Here is a 20,331-nt window from a genome sequence, read left to right as displayed (position 1 = left end):
ATACAGCAGAAAACTATTGAAAATATTTAAGGTCCTTCATGAATGAAGGAAGAGGAAACGTGACAAAACAGATAGATGACATCTACCCATTGGAAGCAGTGTAGATCTGCTAGAAATAGCAAACACTTTCAACAGATGTTTTGTAACTGTTGCAGATAAATTGATAATCATTCATTTCAGCAATTTATACAGAAGCTTCAAATACGATAAAGTAACTAAAACTCAAAAATTCGTCTATCTTAGATGGCGTTACATCACATTCACAAAGGAATGCAGGGAAAGTCTACTAAAATTCATAATGTTTGTGTTGAACGCTGTAATCAAGGAAGGTATTTTTCAAGAATCACTGAAAATGAGTCAAGTAAAGCCAGTATTTAAGGAAGGGTGCACAGTTGAATTAGGAAACTGCAGTTCAATATAGCTGATTTTCAATGCTGCAAAAATCTGTGAAACAATAATAAAGAATGAACTGAAAATTTGTGTAGCAAAATTTAACAGTATGGGTTCTGAATAGGGAAGTCAATGATAAAAGCATCACTGTCGTTTGTTAAACATGTTCTGAGTCATTGAACAAGCAACAAAAGACTTTTGGGAACTTTTTGGACCTACAGAGTTTGACTGTGAGAATCATTCCAATGTCATGGAGGAACTGAGTCAATGTATGATTCGGGGGAAATGCTGACATAATAAAATCGTATATTAACTGTGCACAGTAATCAAACATACTAGTGAGAGAAATACAATCGAATACAGATCTAAGCTACAAACTGTCGTAGGATGGTGTGTCACAAGGTGTGGTACGCATGTCAATGCTATTAGTATTTATTCTCTATGTAAATGATTTCCCAGGCAATAAAAGTTAGGGACTTGCTGGTTTTGCTGATATGACAATTATTTTTGAGCAGTTAAGAAAAAGGACTAACTTGAAAAGATAGCAGTTCTTAATACTGAAAATACAGGTAAGTTGCTACTGCAAAACAAACTTTTTGAAAATGAGTCTAAAACAATACATGTTAAGTTTCAAACCAAATAGAGTGAAGGATGTAATGTAAATATTAAAATAAATAAAAGGTAATAAAGAAATAAGCAGCACAATTTTTGGGAACTGTTACAGAAATGCATTGACATTGAGAGAAGGGCATAGTTGCGCTATGTAAAAAAATAAGGACACAGTTCTTTCTCATACACAAGTGCTGTGGATGGCATAGTAGTCATGACAATATAATATGGACTCATATTCCGACATGTGTCTACTTAAAGGTACAGAAAAGAACAGTGAGGTGAGTAGCAAAAATACTACATAGATAGGCTTGTAGGAAAGGTTTTATCCAACTTAATGTTATTACAGCGTACTCACTGTAAGCATATCAGAATATTATGGAACTGAGAGCAAGTGGTGATGACCTTGCAACAGGAGGAACAGAAAATTATTGAGACACAAGATAGTGAAATCTCAAACTGGCAATGAATGCTCCAGGTGAAGCAGGCAAATGGTTTTTTAATAAGTTACCTAACTCAGTTAAGGAAATAAAAGTAGCCTAATTAAAATAATTATAATTGGTTTATTCTATTAGTGTATAAATTGTGTGATATACCCAATACTCACAGCTTCAACCTACATGCAAATAATAAATAAATAAAGTCGTTCAACAGTGTATTTCTTTGGTGGAGTGATTTGGGGAATCATAGGAGTATTAAATTCTGTAGTTATCATCTCTGCATATATTTATTAAGTTTCTTCCATGCAACAAATTACAGTAATATTTAATTCTTACAGTTCTCAATAAAACTTAAAAAGTCAATACAAGCTGAAATAAGAAAGCAGGCTGATAGCTGCAATCTTGTGGCATGATTCCATTAACACAGTTTCAAAAACTGAAAAGTTAAATGATATCATACAAAACTTGTTCTTCTTTATGAAATACATAGACAGTTTCAAAAAATGCGTATGTTGCACTTTCAAAGTAACAATTATTAATATAAGAAATTAGGATGGAAATAAATACACTATTTAGCGATTGGTTACTCTTCTGAATTTGTCTTCAGCTAATGGCACAAGGTATTTTATAAGTGCCAGGGAATAGTTATATGAAAATTTTAATTCTGTACTGCTTACTTGCACTCATTTTTATATTCCATTTCATCTCTTTTCATTCTGGCATCAAATGCATTGAAAGTGTGCCAGTCATGCATAGCTTCATGGCTGAACTAGCTGTTGTGTGAAGATAAAATGTCGATTCACAGTACTGGAAGTACACATGCTCTGGTACTGATGTAAGGTGATACTTTAAATCCACCCATCTTTGGGAACTCGTTTAATAGTGTTAACATCTTCAATCCTCTTGCCCGGCCTCAAGGGCTCTGGTGAGCTGTGTGTTGAGCCCAGAAGCTGCTCCGTACTGCATCCTGGTACCAAATTACTTCCTGATGCAGAACACGCTGCATTGGTGCTGTTTTCGGTCTGTGCCAGTGTTACTTCAAACTTTGGAAGTGCTGAAGGTGCTAATGGTTGTTGCTGCGGCTGCTGACGCTGTTTGGCTGGCTGTGCCTACATATATATGGAAACAAAAATCATGAAAAATGAATAAATACAACAAATAAAGAGATTCAAAATAAGTAACTAATAAGTAACTGTTGATTTTATTTTGTCAGCATAACTGCAATGCAATACATGATGTGTGTATAACATTGTGTGTGTGTGCATATTACTATGCAATAAGCAGTTTGGACCATGTATATTCACTGAATTTACGATTGTATTCTTTTTTCAATCTCATTTGAAATGTTTTAAACTCCGAATGTATAATATGTCGTTCTAACACAGTTAACCCCTGTAAATGTGTGGGTGGCAGGAAGGAAGGAAGGAGAAATGTAAAGTTTTCAGGAGTTGCGTAGAAATGGAATGTATTTCACTGAGTGAACATTGTAAATTTATGGTAGCAAGGCATCTAGGAGTATTAAATATGAAAATTACGTACGAATCAGGTTTGTTGTCTACATTATTCTACAAACACATCAACCTGTAGGGCTTCCAGACAGAAGAAGTTCAAGCTATGGATTTAAGGAGATCCTGAAGAAACAAGATGAGTATTTTTTCTTTTAAACTACCACTAGACTTGGCAAACAATATTGAATTACTCCGTGAACAATTATTACAATTAACAGTCATCCAATGTGCATAACAAAGGGGGTCGTTAAAGTGTATTACCTTTAAGTGCTGTATATCTTTGGATAACGCTGTATTAATGTAAATGTAAATCTAAATGAGACAGTACCTTCATTCGAAGGCTTGTATACACGAGAGAAGTTTTCAGTGGATGATTTGTATTTTAGTAATTTTTGTCATACAAAACATCAAGTTAGAATTATAACAGTGAGATTACGCTGCAAGTAGTTATACTTTCAGCAAACAAAAGTATTACGTACCTGTAATTAGTTACTTTGATGACAATGTTCATTTTTAGGGTTCCATGTCTCAGTCAGTAAAAACATAACCCTTATAGAATCATTTTGTTGCCCATCTGTCTGTACTAGAGTTAAAAACCCTTTTTCTTGGGAGTGGGTAGCTGTAGCTATTTGAAATTATTGTCACATACTGAGGTCTACAGTCCCTTGGCATTGTAAAAAATGAAGCTTCTAAGTCAGCACAGTCAAAAGATAATGGCCATTTATATAACATATTTTGATACTTGCAAACTCACTCACCTGTAGAGTACTTCCATTGATGTAAAATCATGAAATTTGCCAAGAAGCAAGGTTTTACGGAACATTTAAAGAAAAAAAGGAATATGTTAATCTTCAAATATATCACATCAAAACAATATTTCTTTTGTAATTAGTTATTTGATTTCAAACTTGAAATTAAAATGTTGTCAAAAGTCTTGGAATCCCTGGGACAAATATCTTACCAGTATCAATGTCGATAACAGGCAAAACTCATTGAGATTCTCGATTTCCAGAATGGAAAAACTGTCTATGTAGATTATTGAGTTCATATGGAATCTTCAGTTTGCGAGTCCTACTCGTACCTAGCTAATTTTTGTGTTACTGGTGATCACTCATTGTGGCAGTTTATTCTGACATATTTGAACAGGTTTCTTGTAAGAGAACCTACAAACTTCTTGATTCCATAACAGTTCACCATTTGCAAAGATGCTCAGCATTAGAAAGATTTATTGGCCTCATCAACAAGGTTTGGCCCTTAGATGTTTGCTGCGTTACTCCTACTCTGGCAACACATAGTATATGAGTAAATTGTTACCTTCTGCCATAGATCATTTCAGCATTAAGCAATAGGTTTGCTTCATATTTGACCAAGCAAACCAAATCAGAGGAAGGTAAGGGTGATACCTGAGGGAGTTACATTTGCCACGTCCATCACGTTCAGCTTGGCCAACAAAAATGCAAGGTGAGGAGTTGGTCACCTTTCTCACCATTGGTCACCTTTTGTAAAATTGTCACCTTTTGTCAGCTTTTTAAATTTTTGTCATTTTTTTCAACCTTTTCTATTCTTTTAGGAAGAAAAATTATTTACTTTTTGTTTCCAAATTTATGTATTCATGTTCATTTTTTGAATGCTCCGGTGGTAAAAGTAGATAAAGTATAATTTGAGGGGCTCTGAAATTTGAGATTGTTCCTTTTTTGAGTTTTTGAATGTTTTTGTTTTTTGTGCAACTGTTATTAATTTCAAATATTCTATTTCTGTTCCAGAGTCTTAATTTTTGCTGTAGTGGCAAAGCTGCTGTTGTGATACACTGTTCAGTATTGAAAATAAACTTTTCAAGGTTATAAAATGCAAATTCCATAGGGACTGACTTGAAAAGACATAGTTTGAAAATCAAGGCCCATGCATTGAGGAAAAAGTTAGTGAAACTGAACTGTTCTACAATGTATGTTCTTATTCAATTACATTTTAGCCAAAAGCTTTTCAGACACTTTTTAACCATTCACTTTCAAAAAAACGTAAGTGTAACTTTGAAATTAAGTGTGAACCACATCACTTACATTTAGAGCTTTCAGATCAGACACCCTACAATTTTTGTAAGTGCACCAACAAAATGAATATTATGTGTCAAGGAGAGTTTCACCTCCATCAAATTGATTTGGACAATGAAACCAGTGATTTACAATTACTGTGTCGATTTGTCAAATGATATTTGTAACGTGTTAAGAAGATATCCCCTACCAGCATTTCTGAAGATTTTTCAGCTTCATCTAAGAAAATGAGATACCTAATAACTGTAGGACTGGCACCATATTTCAGTGAATCTATGTTAGAAGAAGAAGCATTCTCATCGCATAACGCATTGAGTTTAGATGAAACAATCAATTTCAAAGATGAAGTAGAATTACAAACAACCTTTACTTTAGGTCAAAGAGTAAGTTTTGCATAACAGCGCATCACCTAAGAACTTTCTTTATCGGTGGCAAAGCAGATGATGAAACGTTACATCAGAAATTTTGTGAAGGACTTTCAGAACCCAACTTGTCCCAAAATAAATGCCTTATGCTGGGATTATCATTATTTTAATGGTTGGCCTATTTTATGGGAAGAATTTGAAGAAATTCAAATTAAGTTTAACATTCCACATCACAAGTTTTTGGGGCATACAACCACAAGGTGGCTTTCTTTAGGATCTTTAGCTGATAGGATTTTGGAACAAAGGGGTGGTATTTAGTATTACTTTGTAAAGCATATACCTCTAAAAAGAATTCTGCTGTTGTTCAATCAGAATCCTACAATACCATTGGGAATGCTTTAAAAAAATCTTCTATGAAAGCAGAATTTCATTACATAATTTCATCTATAGAACTATTCAGTAAGTTCACACATTTTTTTCCAAACCTGAATGTCTGGAATGGTTACTCATTAGATGAATGGAGGGTTCTAGCATTTTAAAAAGACAACTGAGCTTTAGCTCATGAAGCTGTTGACTATTACTGGCCACAGCACATCTCAAAAAGACTCATCATACATAGTGTTAAAGTATCCCAAGATTTTGAAAGTTGCTACAGTCAATCTTATGCTGTCCTATGGAAATGTGGACATAGAGGAAAAATAATTCATTTTGAACCACAAATTAGGATAAGACAAGGCAGTGATGACCAAAATAATTGAAAACAGTGTTTTGACTGTGAGGTATGCTTTGAGAAAATACCATCATTTTCTTTCTTTGTTCATTGACTCACATCTCATTGCTATTCATCATATAACTGAAATTGTGAGCCGTAGGCAGGCCCAACAAAAAACTGCTGAATAAGTAATCTTATGGTCAAACAACCTTTTTCTGAATTAGAAAAAAACACACACACACATTCATCCAAATGGAATAGTCATACAGATCAGTACTGTTTCTGAGTGCCGAGGTCAGGCATGCAGCAAGTGCACATGATGGGAGAAGCAATCTGGGTGGTGGCGGTAAGGAGGTGGCTGGGAGGGGGAGGCATAGCAGGGTAGGGGTGGGGTATGGCAGAATGCTGCTTGTGTGAGCATACAGGGATGAGGTGGAGGGAGGTTAGTGTAGCTAGTTACAGTTGGGAGGTGGGAACTCTCCCTGCTATATATCCTACATTCCCATAACCCTCCTGGCCTCAATCTTCAGTAGTCATTGTCCTTTACTCACCTATCCCCATCCCTGTTACCATTCCAGCACTACACAGCTACACAGGCTTCTATTGCACCAACACACCCACAGTCTTTTTACTTCTCTACTTTTTTCGCTACCCCCCGCCCGCCAATGTCTCACCTCCGAGCTGCACCTAGTTGCCCTACCCTCTCTCCCACAAGCAGCACTTTGCTGTCCTCCACTTTTACCCTGCTATCTAGAGATGGTACATACAAATATTATACAGCCTTATCAGCACCTGACTGAGTTTGAAAAGGATCTCATTGTGGGTGTCCATTTGGAGATGGTCAAATCATGCAGTATTCAGATTTGTGGGGAATTTGCATGTGACAGTGGCTTGATGGTGGATTGCAGGAATACTCTTAAAGCTTTGATCAGCCACATCTGACCACCATAAGGGGGGGCCACTGTGTTGTACACAAGCGCATCGCAACCCTTTCATGTCTGCCATCCACGAACATCGAATGGATGCCCTGCAACAATCTATCTCATTCAGAACCACTGGTCAGAGACTAGCAGTAGCTGGACATGGGAATTATCATCTTGTGTTCAGCGATGTATTGTGGTTCTGCACTACCCCTGATGACCATTGTCAGCAAGTATTGTGGTGACCTGGACGGAGGACCCATTCTTCATTATTTTGAAGAGGCACAGTTGTGTTATTCCTGATGTTATCATGTGGTGTATCATGGTGTGGGTGAAATCATGGTACGGGTGACTTCAGGTTGCAGCTATTAGTGGTTGAGGGAATCCGACAGCACAATGGTATGCCATGGACATCCTACATCCTGTGTGTTACCTTGCTCATGTGGCAGTATTGTGGCGTCATTTTCAACAGGAGAATGCTTGTTAACACATTACACCCGAGTCTGTGAACTGTCTGCTGATGTTGAGGTACTCCCATGGGCAGTAGGGCCTGAAGATCTGTCCCCAATAAAACATGGATCTAGTTAAGATGTCAACTCCATCACAGTGCCACTACCCAGGATATCAAGGAGCAGTTACAACAGTTGCGGGTCAGTGTGTGTCAACACTTGTGTATGTGAACTGTCTGCAGATATTGAGGTACTCGCATGGCCTCAAGATCTGTCCCTGATAGAACATGGATCTTGCTAAGGCGTCAATTCCGTCCCAGTGTCAGCATCCAGGATATCGAGGAGGAATTACAACAGTTGTGGGGCAGTGTGTGTCAGTTGAGGAAGCAACAGCTTTTGATCCCTTTCCCAACCAAGTTAGTTCATGCATCTAGGCTATAAGGGGTGCATGATGTTCTGTTAAGTAAGCATCATAATCTTTGTAAATTTGACTTAATTTTGTAATCACTATTATAATGTTATGTTCCCTCTCAGCCTGTGAAGTTTCAGTTTGTTTTCTCCTCCTCTCCTGGATGCTTCAGTATTGTTTATCAGGAAACATAAACTTTCAGTACCTTGAATTTCAGCAAGGATTTTTTTAAAGAATGAACATTTAAGAATTAAAGAATGAATGGGAAGAAGAAGGCACAACAATGTAAAAATATCTTGAAGAGGGCAAATAGTGTGTTAGAACAGCTGCATTTATACCTGTTTTAACTAGTTTTGCCATAGGACTGGTTTCCTCACACTGTAAGTATGACCCTTTGTACCCAATGTGCAGAAATTAACATTCTTTGTGTGTGACATGCTAAGGTACTACAAATATCAGCAATAAGGAGATTGATTACAAATCAGTCGTGCAAGCATTTCTAGAATATTGATCAAGTGTGTGGGATGCATACCAAATAGGACTAACAGGGAATATTGAATGTATACAAAGAAGAGCAGCATAAATGGTCACAGGTTTGTTTGATCCATGGAAGAGTGTCACAGAGATACTGAAGAAACTGAACTGGCGGACTCTTGAAGATAGATGTAAACTATCCCAAGAAAATCTAAAGTTTAAAGAACCAGCTTTAAATGATGACTCAGTATACTACAACTCCCTATGTATAGCTGGCATAGGAATCTTGAGGATAAGATTGGAATAATTACCACACACACCAAGGCATTCAAACAATAATTCTTGCCGCACTCCACACACGAATGGAGTCTCAGAGAGACATAACGAAAAGACTGCTGTACATTTGAGCATATAACCAAAAGGGGTTCTTCTGAAGTAGAAAACACACACACACACACACACACACACACATTCACAAGAGCACAACTGACAAACACATGACTACTGTCTCTGGCCACTATTACCCATGATCTACCCTCCCATACAAAAGATCCCACCCATTTTCTCCATCGTTCTTGTTCCTTTACTACATGGTGCCCAGCTCATCACTATTTATACGGTCTCCCTCTGCACTAACATCCCTAACGCCCGTAGCCTTGCCGCTGTTGAGCAGTACTTTTGCCAATATCTAATGTCTAACATCATGGGTATTAGGGATGTTAGTGTTGAGGGAGGTGGCAGCAGTAATGATGAGCAGGATGTCCTTTTGTGAATATGTGCTTTTTCTACTTCAGTTCAGATGAGTAGCATACTTTTTGTTGTGCCTGTCTTAATTAACACTTCCTCTATATGGTGAGTAGTAATCTACAGTTTTCATAATATTGTAGTCAAAGCGAACACTTATAGCTGTAAAGGGGCCCTCACAGGTCCAATGTTTATTGCACAGTAATGATTCCTGCGCAGTAATATCGACTGTCTGAGATCTGTATTTATACGAATATTGAAGGAATTTGGAGAGCTTTAAAAGTACTGAAGCTTATTCAGTGTTATTGTGCTGTATGTTGTACCATGCGAGGTTGGTATTGTACAATACAAGTCAGTTTCTGATTAGACAGAAAGAAATTTAATTATCTCTCGACAAATTTACACAAGGAACTGTAAGTGAATGACAAAAGATGAGGAAGTGGGTAGGAAGACGTGTATGAAAGTACTGTATAGTACTTTGAAGAAATGAACTTCCTGATTGATCAGGAGACATTAGATACAGTGTTGTCCACAATTGCAGAGGAAACTGAAGATCATGGTGTCATGATAGTACACATAAATGTTTATTTTACATGTATCAACTCTCAGAATTGGCTAATAACATGAGCTCAGCTGACCAGTGAGCAGACCTATGTGTTTATATTTATTGTCACAGTACACACATAAAATTACATGAGCTGTCAGTCAGCATGTTTTTTTTCCCCATTTGTAACTGTAGTTAATGTAGAGAAATACATAGAAAACGGCCCATGTAGACAATAAATACAGTTCACTTGTTTCATTTGTAATTTGTTATTATTGTGGTTTACAAATCTGTGCTGCTATGAAAGAGCCTCTGGCCATTGACACATTCACAGAAAGCTTCTTGGAAGACCATTTTTCACATCATGATCAGCTGATTTGTGTGATGTGCAATTTTCAGGAGCTTCTTTTATTGTTGTAATTTTACACTGTCATCCTGTGTAAGTGTATAAAATGTGCATCTGTCATTTAAATATGTAATCGCTGTCATAATGCACTTGAGCAAGAGCGGTGTTTCACACTTGTCAACAATTTAAAATAATGAGTATGGAACAAGACGTTAGTTCCACAGTGCTGAGCACTGACATGTTCACTATGAAGGCAGAGTTTTAATGGTCACATTCTGGGCATAAACATTGTGCAATAATGTTGTGCCATTTTTGGCCTTGCACTTCTGTGCAATATATTGACACAGTATTATTGTACCAGTATTATTGAGTGTGTGAGGGATGCTTAAGTTCTCTTCCAAATTCTTGCTTACTGTTGAATCGACTTTTCTGTGGATGCCAGAAGATATGAAAGATAAAGGTAATGTGGTAGCCAAGCTACAATTTTATACCAGCAGGCAAGTAATGGATTATTAACTGGTATGCAACCAACTGTTAAAAACTTTGTCTGCACCAATGAAAGAGAAACACTTCTGTGAAAATTGCATATCCTGAAAAACGAGCCCATAACTATCACGCAGGACCTCATTGGTTTTGACTAATGAAGTAGGAGAGGGACATACAGCCTAGCTGTTCATTACATCACAAATCACTGTTGTTTCTACAGCTTGGCAGAAGACAAAGAAAAGGATTATCACTAAAATGACTCCCATACTACATTGGAATATAAATGGATTCAGTTCACATGTAGAGAAATTGAGATACACAGCACAACAAAAGACCCTTTGTTTCTGACTCTAGAGAGGTATTTTAAAGACTAGTAACCTTCTGCTCAGGAGCTGTGGCCATATAGTACAGAACAGTGGGAAAAGGATAAATGGGAAGTTGCCATCTTCTCTAGCCTTCTGTAGAGTGTGTCAGTTATTTGCCAATAGTCAGCAGCAGTGATGCATTTTCATTAGTGGTTTTCCTTCTCCAAATCCATTCATTATTTTGTGCTTCAGTATTGGAATGACTGCTCTATCAATGAGATCATGCTGATTACTCAATTCGATACATCGAGCCCATTTCATTTTAGTAGTACATTTATTTGGATGTAACATCATTTGCAAGAAGTGCAACTACTAGAATGTAATTTTTTGTTGTTTTCAAATTGTTTAATCATTTGTTACAATGTTGTGAATATTGAGTATAAAACAATACAGTTTGTCTAATTTTATAGTGGTTATATACTTGATCATGGCAGATTATAGCAAGGTGTTTACTCTCCTTGATGGAAAACATGTTTGAGAAATGCCAAAGGTGTAAAATATGTTTGAAATTGGAATTATTTTCAAATTTCCCATTTCACGGGTCAGAGCTCATTGTCTCTCCTTGTTTGTGAAAGGGCACCATGTTTCAAGTACTTGTCTTTGGATTTTCCTCTATGTGACGGAGGACATTCTCTTGGAAGTCAGATTGCAGTGCATCCGTGGAGACAAGACTCATCCCTCCTATTTGCAAACATACTAAATTTTCACAGCCATTGCTGTAGTTTGATAAAAATGGAATGTGGTGTCATAATTACAACAGAGACTGATGAAGGCACTCTCTCAATTTTCTTGCATTTTCATAACATGCAAGATATCAGAGTGATCCAGTCTTCCACAACGTATCAGAGTGATCCAAGCTTCAAACTTCTTTTGTATCCAAAGTACATTTCAGGACACGGTTTCCATATCAAAACTTTATCTACAGGGTCAGTATACAAGTAATTTATTTTGGCAACAATGAAAATTAGATGGTTTCCTTATCAAAACTTTATCTGCAAGGTCAGTATACAAGCAATTTATTTTGGCAACAATGAAAATTAGACCAGAAGAAAAGCATTCCTGAAACCTCAGGAATTCATATGGGTTTTGAGCAGAGGCTAAAACATATTAGGCTAACACTTGAAGAAGAAGTAAAAGATGAGGACGGAAAAAAGGAAAATGGATCTGGGAGTCAAGAGGAAAATGTTTAATACCTGTACTGGAAAAATATTGTTGAAAAGTGTGCAGTGAAACATTTTCCTCTGACTGCAGCAGTTTTTTTTATTTGTTACCAAAGCCCAACAGTGATGATGGGCCAGTTTAGTGATTCATATTTATTTTGTTGTTGTGCTCTTATGTCACTGTAGTTTTTCTGTAAACATATTTGTCATTTACAATGTGTCTTAATTGTTAATGAAATTTGATGAAAAAGAGCAAGTGTATAAGTGCTGTGATACAATGCTCCTGATCTCATTGCAGAGGACATCATGTCAGATGGAAAGTTAATGTTTTGTGCCACTTCCTGCCACCCAAATTTCCAGGTAGTTGCTATCATGGTACACATGCCAACTAAAAATACTGTATGTTCTCCCTGTCTATCACTGGCTGGTGTGGCCGAGCAGTTCTAAGTGCTTCAGTCTGGAACCACATGACCACTACGGTCGCAGATTCGAATCCTGCCTTGGGCATGGATGTGTGTGATGTCCTCAGGTTAGTTAGGTTTGAGTAGTTCAAAGTTCTAGGGGACTGATGACCTCAGATGTTAAGTCTTATAGTGCTCAGAGCCATTTGGACGCTGTCTACCAGCACACAATTCCCCAGACATTATTGTTCTATTTGACCATCTAACACGGCTGTCTGCCTCTGTAGCCGAGGTCACTAATGTGTGCCTGTGCAGTAGCACATAACTTTGTGGTAAACTAGTTCAGGTTCTGATGGTGGATGAAGTGTGCTAACCTAGTGAGTGAACATAAGCAAACTGTTCAGGGTAATGACCCTGAAATCTGTGAAAGTTTATGCGTGAAGCTGTCCCAAAGGAACAGTAGAAGAAGTGAGGAGAACCAGAAATAAAGGACTGGATTCTAATTTTCCGTCATGGTCACAGAATAGTACAAAACATTGCGAGAATTAGAGACAACTTTACAGCTTTGGCTCACATCTTTCTGCTGTGGTGAAGCCATGTATGCAATACAGTGAATCTTCCTCAGCAAATGATTGAACCATATCATTTGAGGTACAAATAGCATAGCCAAAAACCAGGCAAATGAAGCCATTAGCCACAAGAAAGTGACACTTCGTAAGTACATTGGGACTAAAGTAGTTGTTAACATTCCACACAAACATAATCTGATGGAACAATTGATTATGAACTTGAAAGTGTATAAAACAGATGAGGCTTAAGGCAACATGTAATAAATTTCATAGTGTGTCTCTGGTAAATGTCAGCAATTTAGAAAGAGATCTGTGCACAACTCATGATATGCACATGAGTAAAAGAGGTAAAAAGACGGTAAGTAAATTAATTATTGAAGAAATGAGATGAAATTTTACATTAAGTGGTGTAAATAAATGTATTGCCATGGAACTACCCACTCAGGCAGAATCTTCCACAAAACAGCCATCTGGTAAGCCACAGAAACCTTTAAAGCCTGATGGACAGTCTGGTAGTCCTAAATCACCCTTGATGGTCCAGCAGGAGAAACTCAGTCCTAATATCTGGAATTTTTGTAGTCTTAAAAGCAAACAGTCTGTGGAGTGACGCCTACAGCCAGTGTCAGCAATCCAAACTGATTCTGATTAGTTCAACAAAACTTTCAGAGTCTTAGCAATAAGTACAGTGAGTTGGATACCATTGCAGGGACTGATAACTGTGATGTTTGAGTTATAAGTGAACATATATACAGATGAGCTAATTAGTGTATGTCAGCCAACCTCTATGATCTTTTGCTCAGCCTTCAGCAGAAACGTGGTGGTGTGGTAGATATATCTTTGCAGCAAGAGGTAGTAACTGTGATATAACAGATATGAGTATTTTCAGCACAGGGGGTATAATAGAACTAACTACAAGTGGCAGAAAGAAAATTTAATTGTTATAGGCCTATACAGACCTCCTTGTGGTAGCCTAGATATTTTCTTTGAAGCTCTTAATGGCCTGCTTGTTGATATAGCTACTAAACACTGCATTAAAACTGGCTTGACTGTTTGGGGAGTTACAACAGAGTATCATCAAATGCCAATATCAGATCACAGATGTTTTAATGAATACTTTCCTTCTATAGTTCAGGAAGTTGTGCCCTGCAACTCATGTATTTGAAAAACGTCATATTACTTTTGTGAGATGCTGGTAAAATACTTTATTTGTACATCCAGTTTCAGTCGTCTGACCATCATCAGGTTCATGAAAGTGTTCACAGCATCATGTTAGGTAAAATCATCATCAGGTGATTAATCCATGAATAATGCACTGTTAGCATATCATAATATAAATTATTTCATCTGTCTGTAAAAGCTGTGCTAGGGAGTGTATACATTCACGTTAAAACTGTACTCGGTGTTAATCTAGTGAACAAGTTCATACGTTGCAGAAGTGAGTGAACAGCTGATCTCTGTTTACTGATAGAACCAAAGATTAGCTGTTCAGTTGCCTCTTTGTGGTAGGAATCTGTTCACAGTGTTAGTGCCAATTACAGTTTTAATATGAATGTGTACACTTCCTAGCACAGTTTATTATAGATTGACAATGTCGTTTATATTGCAATATGATAACAGTGTATTATTAATGGTTTTATCACTTGAGGATAATGATTGTATGTTTCGCCTAACATGATGCTGCAGATACTTGTATGAACCTGATGATGGCCAGATAACTGAAATTGGTTGTGTAAATAAAGTATTTTTCCAGAATCTCAAGGCAGTAATGTGTTACTTTCCTTCTGTTGGAAAATTCATCTATGACCATTTCAGCTATCTTTAGTATAGATACAAGGGCATTACATTTAAACAAAGCATATACCTGTCTCCACCTAACAGCAGAGAAATAAAATACATAGTAAGGTCACAAAAAAATATGAAATCAGTAGTCTGTGATGATGGATTGTCTATCAACACATTAAAAATGTGCATAGCCAACATATCTGGTGCCATGGTGGCAGAAATAAATGATTGTATCAGGTAGTTTCCCTGACAGTCTAAAGATAGCACAAGTAATACCAATTCACAAGGAAAGTGATAGATCTAAAATGAAAACTGCTGCCCCAGCTCAATCTTATCTGCATTTTCTAAGGTACTTGAGAAAGTTGTTTATACTAGACTAGTGACATTCCTGAGCCATCACAATGTAATATTAGAAAATCAGAATGGTTTTATGAAAAACAAGTGATCTTCAGTAGCCACAGCACAATTAATAGACGAAATAACTGCCATAGAGAACAAGGGGTATGTTACTACAGTGTTCTTTGAAAAAGCTTTTCATTTTGGCAGCATCACCATATTACTCAGCAAGCTGTGGGATCTGTGTATATTAGAGAATCTGGCTATGAGTTAATAAAATCATATGTCAGCAAAAGTAAATTTGTGTTGCTCTAAATAAGCATTGGGTCTTCCAGATCCATAATTACTGATATCAGATATGGAGTAGCTCAAGGTTCTGTGTTGGGACCCATTCTTTTCTTGATTTATGTTAACAGTGTGTACCACTGTTCTCCTAACTCTTAAAAAGAAAAAAAAGTGTATGCAGATGATGCATCAACTGTTTGAAAACACAAAACTTATGACAGTCTGGAGATACTGTGCAACAGTGTAACCAATGAAATAGTCAAAATATTTCAACAAAAGCCATCCAAATGTAAATACTGCAAAGACTGACCTTCAAAAGTGAAATAATTGTGGGTCAGGTTGTTGTTGGTCAGGAGGATGAGGAAAGATGTGTTCCTTTTGGTATCGGGAGTACACAGGAAAGGTAGTGTTCCACAGCTGCAAAACCGTGGGCATGGAGGTACGGCCATACGAGAACTGCACATCCACAGTGAACAACAAGCAATCTGTTGGTGATGAGAGAAACTGTAAGGAAGTGAGTGTTTCTTGGCTGTAACTTGAGAGGTTGTGGATAATAGTTTGGAGATGTTGTTCAACAAAGGCAGAGGTTTGTTCTATGGGACCATTGTAACCAGCCAGGATGGGACGACTGGTAGGGAGACTTACGGGGTTGGATTTGTGGATTTTGGGGAGTAGTTAGAAGGCAGGAGTGTGTGTGTGTGTGTGTGTATGGGGGGGGGGGGAGTGTTCATTCAAGAGGGTGATAGATTCAGATGTCAGGTTTTGGAATGGACCAAAGGCCTTGAGCTGCTGGAGGGCATGTTGGACTCCTGGGATGGGATCATGATTGTAAGGTTGTATGCAGAGATGATGGAAAATTGGCAGCCAGCAACATAGTCACTACAATTCATGACTACAGTTTTGGAATCTTTGTCCACAGTGAGGATGATAAGGTCTGGATTAGTTCTCAGGTTATGGATGGCTGTCTGTTCAATAGGAGCGAAGTTAGACTCAGTAGAGAGGGATTTAGGAAAGACAAGTGAGGCCAAGTTAGATGTGAAGAGCTCTTGAAAGATTAGTGAAGGATGAATGGGTGGAAGATTAGAACCATCACGGTCGGAGGTAGGTTAGAACTGTTTTAAACAAGGGGCTGTGTGGGGTATTTTTGGCTGTTGTCAGAGGAGTGCACGGCAAATAAATATTTCCACTGTAGAGAATGAGTGAAGGAAAGAAGGTCCTTTACAAGTCCTGCATGATTGAACATAGGTTTTGGGCTAAAGGAAAATACTGAGACTTCTGCAGGGGTCAGGGTTTTGGCAGAACAGTTGATAGCAGTGGGTGTTCTGGAGCAGTGTGTTTATGGAGGGTGAGGAAGCTTTTGGGTATGTGGAAGACAGAATAAGTCAACAAGGCATCGTTGGGGAGCTCTGAGGTATTGACAGGAATGTTGGATTGGAGGGGTAGATTATTTCTTAGCTGTAAGTGATCCCACGTGGATATAAGACAGGTGTAGTTGGGACAGCTTCCCATATATTGCTGGGAATGCTGTTCTGACTGTTGTAGAACAGTCTGAGACATCAGTTTCAATTGTAAGCCCGAAAGAAGATGTATGATTGGAGTTTTGGTAGGGCAAAGTAGAATTGGCAAAGATGAAATAAGCAGGGATTCATGGTTGGGAGACAAAAGGAATGACCGAAAAAATAGTTTAAAAAGGTTAAGGATAAGAAAGTGAGAACTTTGGTCAAAATGATGTGATGAAAATAAATTGTAATTACTATATAGAGAGTTATGCAGAAAGTTAGAAAGAAGGTCACCAAATGTTTTTATGTAAGGAAGAAGTAGTAAGCTCACTAGTAAATGAATAAGTTCAATTATAAATTGTTGTATGTGAAAGCAAGTAAAAATGCAGTGAAATGTAGTATGGCTCTTAATAATGTCATTGGCTGTTGCATCAGCAGATATTCAAACTGCACAACAGAGAGTGAGAGGTGTGTGTATTAAAGACAGATACTGTAGAGATTAAGAAAGTATAGAAATATTAAGGAATAAAGACTGGATAATTGAGTTTTGGAGAAATAAGGAATGCCAGTAATGAAGGTACAAGAGTGTGGGATGGAAGAAAGCCGAAACAGCAGTGTATAGCAATAATGGAAATGCTTGGATAAGACAGTATGTAAAATGAGGGGAAGGCAAACATTAATTGACACATACCAATGTTTGGTGAATAGACGCACATAATAGAACAATGTGTTCCTTAGCTTTGAAGCTCTAGCTCTTTTTCTAGAAGAAAGTACACATATTCACATATACAACCACACAGTCAGCCAGAGACACACTACCACAGCCATGGCAACACTGATTACTGATTATTAACTTTACTCTCTCTTTTATTTAATATTAATTACTAGGTCGTTTTGTCTGAAGACGCTCTGCTAGTAAGTAACTGCATGCAATGTTGAATCAGACAGCAATAATTAAAAAATAGATTCTTTATTTTTTGATGCTTTGCGGAGAAGAAGAAAAAGTGAAACATACCCTGTACATAGGAGTAAATATTTTTCAGTTGCATTTCTTGTTATCTTTAATAAGGCTGTCTCATTGGATGTTTTCATAAGATGGTTCAACAAATTATTTTTTACTGTGTATATATAAAACATTAGGCATGTATTTTCTGTGTTGTTTGGTTAGTGTCATTGGTGGTGTGGGTGGTGGTAGTAGTAGTAGTAGTAGTAGTAGTAGTTCATGTTGTTGTTGTTGCAATACATTACAGTTCAACTTCTTGTTGTCACTGATGTTAACAGAGATGATTCACTAGCTCTCTTGTGTAGGTAAGGGGAAGGACACAGTCTGCTAATCCAGTTGCTATGATTTTAAGAGAGCATTTCTTTAATTCGGTCACTTTAAGGGATTAAACTCAGCATACTAGTGCAGTAACTAAGACACTGGACTCCTCATCTGTCTGTTAAGATTTAGATTTGCTGTGATTTCCCAAAATCAATCAAGGCAAATTCTAGGAGCTTTGAAAGGAGCACATTTTTCCCTGATCTGAGCTTGTGTTTCACCTCTCTTGTCAGTAGCATAGTAACCTTAATCTTCCTTTTTTAATTCAGTGATATGGTTAGTTTAGCCTAAAGCATACCGAATATGACTGCTGCTCCTTGTTTCTTGGAGGCTGCTGTGAAGGTGGAGGAATTGATGGAATGTTTGCTGCCTTCTGCTCTGGTTCTCCTGGCTGGCTTTCCTTGTCATCTGGAGTAGAGCATGGTGGTGGTGCTTTCCTCTTGACAACTTTTGGAGGAGTGTCTCCAGGAGCCCTACGCGGTGCCACAAGGGGACTTGGATCTTCTGGAGAACTCTTTCCTGTTGCAGCTATTTCTTGTTGTTGCTGTGACAGCTGCTGCTTCTGGGCAGCCTATATAAACCAAAAATCTCAGGTTAGTAACTGTTATGAATACTTTATTTGTGTAACATCATACTTTATCTTTGGAAATCAAAATTATATGTTGTCACTGAGGAACTATGGTTACTACAGTATGTGAAGCAAAGGAGGCAATTGGGGCAGCGAGGCTGCAGACTTAAATCTGACAGATATTTAAATTTTTGTATACTAACCATTGCTCACAAACAGATAATTATGTAGCATATGAAATAAACATTACATTTTAAATTACCTTCACAGAAGTGACTAAAGTTCACCAAGAAAAATAACATATAGCACGGTTTCAACAGATATGTGTCAAAGGTGAATCTCTGACTTTTGAACCAAAAGCCTTTAATCTTGATATGAAACTGCAATGTCATAGTGAAACACAAACAATGTAAAGAGTAAAGTAACCACTCACTATAAAGTTGAGGCATCATGCAGTTGACAGACACATAAATTAGACAAACATAGCAAAGCTTTTAAAGTGTTACTTCCTCAGCTCATTGCTAGATGATATCCCTCTGTATGTGACAGTGCCATCTGCGGTATACATCGCACTCATGGTCTTTTACCATGCCCAATGTTGGTGGCCTCCCCCAGAGGATATGGCAGGTGGCAAAGCTACTTTGTCATGCTCTCCTCAAAAGCCAATCAAACATTGGATGACGACATCTCATGCAACAAGCCAATTAGCAAGCAGCTTGGCAGCAGACAATCATGCAGACTGCATGTGTCCCTCCACATGATATTTACAGCTGGCTCTGCTGGGCCTCTATGGCAGTCTTCAGCAAGCTTGTAGCAGGAGTTCAGCTAGCGTCACCACTGATGATCTTTGGATGGCTGCTCTGAAGTTTGCTTGTAACTTCCTTTGTATTCTGTTCTTACGAGGTTGAGTGTTCAGATAGAGGACTCTTAATTTGGACTGGTTTTTGTGTAGTTGTTCCTGACAATGCACTGATGCAGTTTTGTTGAGCTGACGAGCTACTTGTCAACTAGCTACATCACAACAGTGATGCAGTCAGCACTGATTTGAATCATATACTACTTATGCTCCCTTTCTGGTGATGGAGTGTGGTCTGTTGTCTATTATTTGTTGCTGTTGTCATTGTGGATGTTTGAGTACTTCAGGCTCCATCTTGCATTCTATGATTCCAGTTCTGGCAGTGGGTATTCTTCTGGTTTTGGCATCTTGTGGACATTGTTGCTTGTCGCTTGATCATTTGCATACCCTCTTAATGGTACAACTACCAGATCTCTCCCATGTCCTTACAGTTGTCACTGCTGTTCTCAACTCAGGAACACCTCTTGTGATGACTTGGGGGATCAAGATCATTTTTAATGTCAATGTTCGGCATCCGTCTCCAGTATTCCACCCTTTTAACCTGACCTAGGAATATTGGGCAACTTACGTTGACTGCTGAAACATTTCGAGACCCATGGGATCCTTGGTGATGTTACAAAATGTGCTTTTTTGTTGGCTAACGCCAGAGCTTCAGTATAGGAGCTGATGAAGTAGCTTTTCCCGACAGGGTATCTGGTGACTTGAGCTACTCAGACATTAAGAACAGGCATGGGACCTACTTCCG

The 20,331-nt window shown here is 37.9% G+C and overlaps 1 protein-coding gene across 1 annotated transcript in view; it reads right to left on the bottom strand.

Moving 5' to 3' along the window:
* Window positions 1-1,707: 1,707 nt before the first annotated feature.
* The window catches only part of LOC124622053 (transient-receptor-potential-like protein), a 225,935-nt gene continuing 207,311 nt past the window's right edge, over window positions 1,708-20,331 (bottom strand). The window contains exons 19-20 of the mRNA XM_047147617.1: window positions 18,461-18,733; window positions 1,708-2,548 (exon numbers count right to left, since the gene is read on the bottom strand). Of these exons, the coding sequence (XP_047003573.1) occupies window positions 2,288-2,548; window positions 18,461-18,733 (534 nt within the window). The 3' untranslated portion in view covers window positions 1,708-2,287. The remainder of the gene's footprint in view (window positions 2,549-18,460; window positions 18,734-20,331) is intronic.

Source organism: Schistocerca americana, chromosome 7 (assembly GCF_021461395.2).
Source record: "Schistocerca americana isolate TAMUIC-IGC-003095 chromosome 7, iqSchAmer2.1, whole genome shotgun sequence".
Classification (NCBI taxonomy): domain Eukaryota; kingdom Metazoa; phylum Arthropoda; class Insecta; order Orthoptera; family Acrididae; genus Schistocerca; species Schistocerca americana.
This window is presented reverse-complemented; position numbering and strand designations above follow the sequence as displayed.